At 36.1% G+C, this 10,938-nt stretch overlaps 1 protein-coding gene across 1 annotated transcript in view; it reads left to right on the plus strand.

The window, feature by feature from the left end:
- RAMP2 (receptor activity modifying protein 2) overlaps positions 1-7,194 on the plus strand; it is a 44,738-nt gene extending 37,544 nt beyond the window's left edge. The window contains exons 4-5 of the mRNA XM_072403988.1: positions 406-502; positions 4,014-7,194. Of these exons, the coding sequence (XP_072260089.1) occupies positions 406-502; positions 4,014-4,266 (350 nt within the window). The 3' untranslated portion in view covers positions 4,267-7,194. The remainder of the gene's footprint in view (positions 1-405; positions 503-4,013) is intronic.
- Positions 7,195-10,938: the final 3,744 nt, after the last annotated feature.

Consider the following 10,938-nt stretch of genomic DNA (forward strand, 5'->3'; position numbering starts at 1 on the left):
CCTGGTAGGTTCAATAGACAAACCGTATCCTTTTATATACACTAGTGGGTGAAGTCCCCTAAATCAAGATGCGTTTCTCCATATCAGCTTCCTCAGGGGAGCTTGAGACATACATGGACTAATAAATTGAACATATAATAGATATAAATTATGAATATGAGTAAAAGATATATTCATCAGTACATATGTTGGTGGTGAGTGGTAAATAATGTAAAAGTATCAGATTAGTTTTAAAATCAAACAAAGAGCTTAAATTCTGTTAGGGGTATGTTTAAATTTGGGGGTATACATACACTCAGAAATGTGAAAACTGTTGTGTTTAGTAAAGGCTCAAAACCTATAGTTTTATAGTAATTGTCAATAGCTAGCTTTATAGATGCTATTCTTTTTATGTCTTTTCTGCAGATTATCCTTATATAGTTCAGATGTGTTGGAACCATTTTGATTTTCAAATGAATAAGACTCTACATGGCCAATGGTGTTCATGGCATTCTATTGTCAGGTATTTTGAATGTAAAATTAAAATCTTATGTGCATATTATATTATATTGTTATTATTATTATTATTATTATTTTTAATAATAATAAACAGGATTTATATAGCGCCAACATATTACACAATGTTGTACATTAAATAGGGGTTGCAAATGACAGACTAATACAGACAGTGATACAGGAGGAGAGGACCCTCCCCCAAAGAGCTTACAATCTAGTAGGTCAGGGAATTTACACACAATAGGATGAGAGATATGTAGTGTGGGAAGTAGTGGTGGTTTCAAAAGAAAGAAGAAGATGGGTAGGCAAGTTTGAAAAAATGGGTTTAAGTGCTCTTTTAAATGAGCAGAAAGTAGCAGCAAGCCAAATAGGATGAGGAAGACCATTCCAGAGAGTTGGGGCAGCTCTAGAGAAGTCTTGTATCCGTGTGTGTGATGAGGTTATGAGAGAGAAAGCCATTAGTAGGTCATTGGAGGAGTGAAGAGAGCGGCTGGGGGAATATTTTTTTACCAGAAATGTAAGTAGGACAAGAACTGTGGATGGATTTGAAGGCAAAGCACAGGAGCTTAAATTTGATTCTCAGGTGAAATGGAAGCCAATGAAGAGAACTACAAAGAGATGCAGCGGAAGAGGAGCGGAGGGATGGATGGATGAGTCTGGCTGCAGGATTCAAAATAGATTGTAGAGGAGAGAGTCGGGTTAGTGGAATACCAGCGAGAAGGATGTTACAGTAGTCCAGACGGGAGATGATAAGAGCATGTACAAGGAGTTTGGTGGTCTCAGGGGACAGGTAGGGGCAGATTTTGGAGATGTTGCGTAGGTGAAAGTGACAGGACCTCGAAATGTTCTAAATATGGGGGGTAAATGAGAGGGCAGAGTCAAAGGTGACACCAAGACAACGTGCCTGAGGGGAGGGACGAATAACAGTGTTATTAACAATTAAAAATATGTCAGAGGGAGATTTGGAATTTGAGGGGGGGGTGATGTTGAGTTCTGTTTTATCCAGGTTGAGTTTCAGGAATCGGTCAGACATCCATGATGAGATGGCTGACAGGCAGCATGAGACCTTATCCAGGACTGAGGGAGACAAGTCAGTGGTGGACAGATAAATTTGAGTGTCATCAGCATACAGATGGTACTGTAAGCCAAAGGATGATATGAGACTACCGAGAGAGGAGGACAGAGAAGAACTGGTCCAAGGACTGACCCTTGGGGAACACCAACAGGGAGGAGAGTGGGTGAGGAGGAGTTACCATTGAAATAAACTTGAAAGGAGCGGTCAGACAGATAGGAAGCAAACCAAGAGAGAGCAGTGTCACAGATACCAATGGAGCGCATGATTTGTATTAGAAGGGGATGATCAACAGTGTCAAAAGCAGAGGAAAGATCAAGGAGAAGGAGCAGGGAAAAGTTGCCTTGAGACTTAGCTCTGATGAGGTCTTTGGCCACTTTAGTAAGGGCTGTTTCAGTGGAGTGGGCAGCTCTAAAACCAGACTGGAGGGGGTCAAGGAGAGAGTTGGTGCTCAGGTAATCGGTGAGTCTTTTGTGGACAAGGTGCTCAAGAAGTTTGGAGACATATGGGAGAAGGGAGATAGGACGGTAGTTAGAGGGTAGGGAGGGGTCCAGTGAGGGTTTCTTTAGGATAGGGAGAAATATGGCATGTTTGAAAGCGGAGGGGTATTTACCAGTAGAAAGGGAGAGGTTGAATAGTTCGGTTAGGGCAGGGGCAGGGGAGTGGAGAAATGGGCACAGAGTAGATCAGAGGGAATTGGGTCAAGCAGACAGGTAGTAGATGGAGATGATGGGAGAAGAGAAGAGACTTCGTCCACAGTAACAGGGCTGAGGGAGGCCAGTGATGATTTACAGGTGGAAGGGGTGGGTATGGTTGGAGTGGCTTGGTGAGCAGAGACATCATGTCTGATTTTGTCTATTTTATCTCTAAAGTAGGTGGCTATGTCTTGGGCAGAGAAGGCTGTTGTGGGGGGAGCAGGTATTGGGTTTAGGAGGGAGTCAATTGTTGAGAAAAAGTTGTGTGGGTTGGAAGCTTGGGAGGAAATAACAGCGGAGAAATAAGTTTGTTTGGTGTGAGTGAGCTTAGTGGTAAAGCTTTGTAGCTTGGCTTTGTAGTCCATGAAGTCAGCGCTGAGGCCAGATTTTCTCCACTTGCGCTCAGCTGCACGAACAGTCTTTTGTAGCTGTTTGGTGTGAATGCTGTGCCAGGAAAGGAAAGAGAGTGGTTTAAAAGGGTGGCAGCTTCATCTGGGGAGGTGATTTTGGAAAGAGCGGGGGTTAGGGACGCAAGGCAGTTTGAGAAAAGGTTGTGGTCGAGGTTATGGATATCTCTTTGCCATTGACCAGGTCTGGGGTGTGGTAAAGGGGGACATGCTGCATATTGGAAATGTATACTTTTGTCAATTTTAAAGAAAAACTTAAATACAAATAAACACAAATTTACATAACTAAGACAATACAACAATGCAAATATGAGAAAGAAAAGTGCACAGTGAACCCAGAACTAGTTGCACTTTATGGCTCTGCTTGTAGTAGGTAAATAGTTGTGTGTAGTAAGTAAATAAATAGGCTCTCAGAGAACCATCATTTTTTTTCAATAAAATATAATAAATGTGAGGATACAGAAAAAACAAAAGGAGGAGAGAAAACCACCACCGAGAAAGAAAAAAGAACTAAAATGATATGGGATATGGGAGAGTATAGAGAGAGTAGAGTTAGTATCGGTAGTTAGGGAAAAATGTTCTATATTCTATATTCCCCTGTTTGAGCTGATGACATTATTCAGCTCTGTACAGAAGAACAAAAAGTCCAGAAGTAAAGTGATTAATTTTTATGGGCTTAGTGAAGACTAGAGTTTATTGTTGAAAGCCATCAGTTCTAGGATTAAAACAAACCCTACATTTCAGACAGAGTTTGCTTAAGTGTGGCCCTCCTATGAAAACAATGCAAAAAATAAAAAGGTAATTTGGGGGTAAAAAATTTTTACTGATACTTGCCCTTCCTTAGTTTTTATAGAACGGGAGGTAATTTCATCCTATTGATGGCAAGATCCCTGGGAATGTCAAATAAGCCAAAATATCCGAGAAGTCACTTTCACACAATGCTGAAATTTTGGCTAAGCACTATTCTCTGGAATCAGGCCAAAAGGAGGATGTTGTCACCCTCACATAAGCTGGGGAAAGAATATTATCTCATATTACTCATAATACATAATCAAACTTCAGAACTTTAATTAATAACTTCTTCATAAATAATTATTTTTTTATTTATATAATTAACTCCTAAATTGTAATTCTTAAATCCACAATTTTTTTAGTCCTAACCATATACTTTACATATAGACCTAAGAAAAAGGTGACTTTGATCATATTATATCAATAAAATGTATAGATTTACTTAGAGCTTGTTCACCACTACAACTTAAGGTCAGGGTGAGTTTGTATGGTGAACAGATTCACAGGAATTCAGTATCTGAAATCTTGACACCTTTTTTTTTTACACTCTAGATTCTACAGTGACTTACAGGAATGCCTGGAAGGTTATGCTGACCACCTCCTTGTCGGCTACCCAAATGACTTGGCACATGACGCCATTCTGAATGCTCATATAAAGTTTTTTACCAATTGTGCAATGTCTGAAGAATTCATAGATCCACCAGAAAATGTATTATTGGCTTTAATATTTACACCGATTTGTATAATTCCATTTTTGGTCACCCTTGTAGTCTATAAGAGCAATACTAGCAAACCACAAACGTAATCTTTACTGCTGACTCCACTAAACACTGTGATTAAGCACCAGAACTGTTTGTTAAGGTGTTACCAGAAAGCTTGGATGGAATTTGGTCAATTTTAAGACCACGCCTATTGCTTATGTTTTGGATTTTCAGCATTCAGTTTTAGACTGTCCAGCACATCAAACATATATGTTCTTCAGTAGTAATTTAAATGACTTACCTCAAATTCTGACCTGACTCCTTGAAGCTCTCTACCTACTGTATATCAATGATGGCCTTTTTATTAGATGTCATTTAACCAGAAAGCTTATGTGGGATCATTCTGATCTTTTCTTGGATTTCATAGCTGTATTGGATCCATCTTCATAAAAATTACTTTTGCTTGGATATATATATATTTCTTTTTAAAGTAACCCCAAGAGGATTTTACTTTTTGAACTACCGTCAGAAGAATGAAGAAAGTAGAAGACAATACCTATTGAAAACATTGCACAATAGTCTACCATGGAAATCTGACAGCAGTATGTAAAGTAGGGAACAGCATGGTTCCTAGCACTGACTGCAAATTAATAAGCACTGTGGCATTTTATTGCTTAGAAGATATATAGTCTTCGCATTGAAAGACAAAGTCAATCGTACAGATGGAAATTACTGTTTTGCAAAATACTGGAAACTTTTTTTTTTTCTGGCATCATCTCTTCAATATTTATAAAAATACAGTAATATCTCAAAATGATAAATGATTTAAGACGAAGGGTGTACTTCCAGCCTGAGAGAACTGGTTGGAGATGGTGAAGCCTCTAACTTGATATTTTGTATATAAACAAACATATATCATTTAGCCATATTTAAACTACAATCAGAATTTTACAAGTATTTTGGAAGTCATCTGTGCTACAGCTGAGGAATTGGATTTCCTGACATACAAATTCTAAGGAAACATCTTGGTTGGATCAAACACTGCTAATTCTGATTCATGTCAGAAAGAAAATGTTGAAGACACTTCCATTTCTGTTCCTTGGTTGGAAGAAAATTGTGAGAATAACTCCTGTGTCATTCTAACGGAATGAATATACTGAAAATACAAAAAAAATGGTGAAATTAATTTTATCTGTACTAAATATATATTTTTTTAAAATTAAGATTCTTTTGAATATAATGTTTGTGAATGAATGAGTAGAGTGGTATGCTTGATGGGTGTAAGAATCATATACTTTAAAGCATCAATTAACCTAAAGGATGCCTTTGAAGTGTAGATAAGGCAATTTGACTCAAATAGTTCCTGTTTTATTTTGAGATCAGTGTCATACTTTTAGATGACACTTGGAACAGTAGAAGTACATTGATTGGACACAAGAACAGACAAGGTGGTTGTATTTCTTCTTTGACCAGTCTAATAGCCCTATGGATAAATGATATCAACATTTCTAGTCTTTTGATATTGAAAGGTGATTAAACTATTCCCAACACATATCTTTCATTTCATCCTTAAATGGTTTAACTCTGTAAATAACAAATGCAGGACAATTATTTTGATAAATACTTTCTGGTTTCCAATCTATTTCACCTTCCACTTCCTACTAAACAGGGTCCACGTATTCTTACTTTCCTTTATTTGCCCAGAAGTAAAACAGAAGTTACACATAATTTGAATAACATCAATGCAGTTTTACTTTATCCACTTACCTAAGTAAAATGTAACCTTGTAAAGTGAAAATCCACATTGCTCAAGCAACAGCTTACGTTCATTTAGTAAATAATCTGAATGTGTTGTATAATATTCACATGTGAAAAAGGGGTTCCTAAAATTGGACTTCTGAGAGATCCAACAAATTACATTTATTGTGAACTCTACAGCTGGCCAGACATAATAGATATTTTTTGTGTACAATCCCCTTTAGATTTCTCAAAACTATTTAATGTTAATTTCCTACCTAAAAATTCAATTTAATCTGTACTCAATAAGGCAGGCCCTTGCACTACATGTGAAATTTTAAATGAACGACAATCAATGATATGAGGCTTAATAATTGCTGATTATTCCACTATGTGGAAGGAATCAAAACAGTATGTGAAAGAAAAAGCTTGGTAGAATGGAATATGAGACATTTACTCCCTTGGCATCATTCAAGCTCATGATAACATAACTTTGTCCAGTCCACTCTACTTCTGAAAATATACTCTGAGTGTAATCAATAAACTGTTCTGAATGGTTTACCTAAAGTGTATGCCTAAAAAAAAAAGCACTCCAATATATATATATATATATATATTTTTTTTTTTTTTTTTTTTTTTTTCAGGAATCATGTACATTTGCCCTGGTTCCCACATCTCCCAGCAATCTGATAAATTCCTAGTTTAGCTGACAACTCTGCCTTTGCTGCACTGAATTGCCAAGAAGTTGTATCTGTTCTGATTTTCCTGCTTTACTACAGAACCCTTCCCCCTTATTTGGGATTTACATTCAATGCAGCCAATGCCATCATCCTATTTTAGGAAGTTAGGCGCTTATTAGATTTTCAACATGTAGTTTTCTGAACTTACAACAAAAAACATAGGCAAATGTAAATGTATTGCTGATTTAAATTTGTTTCTGTGCCATACACTTTAAAAGTTAGGTCAGAAAGACTGTAAACTTGTTAAATATCTGAACTAGTTATTAAGCAGTTAGTAATTGTGTATTTGTACAAACAGGTTGTCTGCTAAATATATCACATACTGAGCCAGTCAGTGAGTAAACACTTTATAGTTTTATGTATATATGTGGTCTGTGGATATGCTTCTTTTCTGCTGTGATGTTTTGTATTTGATAACAGGGGTTTTCCACCTGCAGATATAATGGATTTTACAAATGAAAATATTTTGTGTGAACATGTGCATACGTGCAATGCTAATTAAACAATTTTTGCCTACATTGAGTATTTTTAGAAATAAAATTTCTAATTTTGCTTTGCCTGTGTCTGTTTCCTTCATTGAGGCCTTGTTTGGGAAATGGAAAATAGGATAATGTGTAAATCTTAGGCTACGTACACGTAAGATGATTCTCGTCTGATAATCACCTTGAGGCTTAGAATCTGCCATGTGTATAGCGTTCGTCATTCATGGATCCGTCCTGGCAGATCCACAAACAATTAAAAAGAAAGAGAAGAGGAGAGAGCACAGTGGGGCGCAGCTCCGTCATTTTCCCCCTCCCTTCTACATAAAGCAGAATGGTGCAGTATGTACAGCGCTGGTTCATGCATCGTTCAATCTTTTGTTGATAGAAAGGATTGTGAAAGATCCTTTCCAACGACAATAATTTAAAGTGTGTACATAGCTCTACCTAATTATTATAAATCTGCATATATATATCCTTTCCAGCACCAAAGGTAGATATATATATATATATTATTTTGAGTGGATGGATCACCCAGGTTCACCCATGATAGTATATCTTCGCTAGTCTTGGAGAGCTCTAGTATATCAGACCCATTGTGGTGTGTAGGGCACCACAATGCAGCACATAAATATTCCCTTTTACATTTCTACCAGCATTTGAAAAGCTGCAAGATAAGCAAAAATTGACTTTCGTATTGTCAATGACAATAATCTTAAATTTAGTAAATTAAATCTCCGCTTAACATACAAAAAAAATTCTAAGCTTAAGTAAATGTGTACTAAATACTGTGTAAGTGTAGGTATAATTTATTTAGGAAGAGATCACTGTATATCTCCTAACAATGTCTTATCTTCCCTCTCTCCAACTTTGTTTAGACATTTAAAAAGATTATCTTTTTCTTGGATTACATTTTTGGCCCAGGAGGACGTAATTATTTACAGTCATTTTTATACTTTTGGTTGTGTGTTCACATGTTGTCTCAAACAAATCATCTACTGCCTCTCACCTTGTAAACTGCCAGGGAGAATAATACGCTGAAGCTGATTTAATCCTTTCTTCTGAGTTAGGAATCTTTACTTAATAAACTGAATGAGGATACACCAACCAAGCCAAAAGTTAATGTATTTTTCTGTATTTCATCTGCATATGACTGATTATTCAAAGTGAATAAAGCTACAGTTTATTGAGTGAAGATTCTCAACTTCTTTGGTCTGCCTTAATGGGCCTTTACTAAAGCTCTCCCAGGCTGGAGAAAGTACACTTGTATCAGTGAACCTGGGTGATCCAGCAAACCTGGAATGGATTTATTAAAGTCATTTGCTATTTGTTAGCAAATGTTTTCATTCATTGACCAGATCCATACCAGATTTTTTGGATCACCCAGGTTCGCTGATAAAAGAGTATCTTCTCCAGTCTTGGAGAGCTCAGTGTTTCAGTAGTCCTATAAAGTATGTTTCTCACAGCCTAGGCACAGTAACTTGCTTTCTAATTTGTATCTATCTATTGACTAAAAAAAAAAAAACATGTAAAATAGCAAAGACAATAACACACTTACTGCCCATCATACCGCCAAAGACCACATCTAGAAAAAGGTAAAATGCAATTTGCCATATATACCAATATTTTTCCTTCAAAATACCACTAGAACTAAGAATCACGGTTTATACTTTGGTCTCACCAGTAGATGGCACTGTGGCTTCATTTAAATTGTGTAACAAATGCTTGCCATTGGACACAAGAGACATTAACTTGTTACTCACCTAACATTGACTGGGAATCAGGGCAGATTGTCAGATGGGGGAATGCATGCGGCTCTCCGTGTCCTGCAATCCCCCTGCTGTCCACCATCGCAGTATCAAACACTGTTTATTCTGTCCAGCAATAGCACTTGCAACAGCAAGAAGAACAAAGAAATAGCAGCAGCGGCCTCTGCTTCTCTTTAGCCGTGCAGCCTGATGTATCTTATTGGCATCCCGAGTGCACAATCTGAGGCCTAGAAAAAAGTTAGGCCTTCTGGGCCAAAGTTTACCAAGTTAAAAATCACATATCACTCATATAGAACCAACTTGGGTAAAAGAAAATTCAGACATATTAAGACGTAATTCATGAATGTGCCTATTTCCTCAGGGATAGAGGCAATCTATGCTAGGTGTTTTACTGATCTGAACATTATTATTATTATTATTAATATTATTAACCTCCCAACCGTTAAACCCGAACTTTTCCGTGCTAAAAAAAGTTGCAATTATCGTTAACCCGTAAGGAAATACTTACCCAGTGTCCACAGCTCCTCTAGCAGAAATAAAAGATTTGCTATTGCTGCTGGCATCTGCAGTGAGATGTGAAGCACAATGCAGAAATCCAATGTAATCTGCTTTTAAATGGTTTTTACAGTACAAAAACACCACACAACATGAAATAAAAATAAAAGTACATTTTTAATTTTATTTTTAGATTACATTGTTGTCTAATATTTCATTATTGTTTTAAATTATTATTTATATTTATGTATTATATTATAATTTATGATTATAATATAATAAATAAATATAATTATCATTCCCGGGAGTTAATCCTAAGAATTACAAGCCCACAATATAAACAAAAATTTCTATGCAAAAAAAATAGGATAGGATTTTATTAAAAGTACATTTTTTTTGTTTTACATGATTGTGTGTTTCAAACATTTTTTTATATTCATGATATCTACTAGACCCTTGCTCGGACATATTTCTGTAACTTACAGGTCTAAAATTAAAAAAAAAAAATTCATGAAAAACAGTGTAACGCTTTTGGTACAGAAATCTAGACATCAGTGTAACGCCCAGGAGGTTAATAAACAGGATTTATATAGCGCCAACATATTACGAAGCGCTGTACATTAAATAGGGATATTTTTATTTATTTTTAATATATGCAATAATGTGAACAATTTTAAAGGAAATTAAATGGTTTTTCCATTTCCATTAAAAAAAAACAGTCCAAAAAAAAGAACAGTCCATACATTACTATAGTGCTCTGATAAAGGGCGAGTTCTTTTGGCCCCTGAATCGTGTTGGCTGTAATTGTTGCTGTCGAACAGAAAATGGTTTGGCTATCTTTTATATGTCTGTTTGTTGGAGTCTAGCCTGGGACCCTAGGCTCCAAAGTGTAGCTTGTGTTGTGCCACAATTTATACCACTCATGATATTGTTTCTTAAGTATAATTGGAATAAAAATATATTCTTTTACAGTATAGGCCAATAATAAAAAGTAACTTTCTATGCCTTGTACAAAATACGATTCAAGTACCCTGTAAGTCTCAGTATTTAAATGGTTTTATTAAGGTTTATCTTACAGGATGCTGGCACACAAACAACCAAATTTTTTAATTTATAAAAGTGCACATACAACTGAGAAACTGTTGTATTTAATGCTTGCTGTAGATGAGATCAGAATATCCGAGTGGATCAATAACACAATTTAGAACCATTATGGCGGTTGGCCTTGGGGGAAGTATATTTGTTAGAAAACCACAAAATCCTCTTTCTTCTGGCAGCACAAAAAGGTGTTTCTTTGTGGTAAACGTGTGTTGCCAAGACAAATGCAGAAATGTGAGCAAACTTGGATGTTATATAATTCATTCTGTTTTATAAATGAGTGCGTTGAAAGGCATGAGGATAGGAAGATGGAAAGCTATAGGGAAACCAATATCTCAAATGACTTTACAATCATAAATAAAATGATTTCTGAGCATATATCGAGTAACAGCTGTTTTACACAGAGTTTCTTTGTTCATTATATTCGCTTCAGATTACACCTGAACTTAATTCAATAT

Source organism: Pyxicephalus adspersus, chromosome 3 (genome assembly GCF_032062135.1).
Source record: "Pyxicephalus adspersus chromosome 3, UCB_Pads_2.0, whole genome shotgun sequence".
NCBI classification, from domain to species: domain Eukaryota; kingdom Metazoa; phylum Chordata; class Amphibia; order Anura; family Pyxicephalidae; genus Pyxicephalus; species Pyxicephalus adspersus.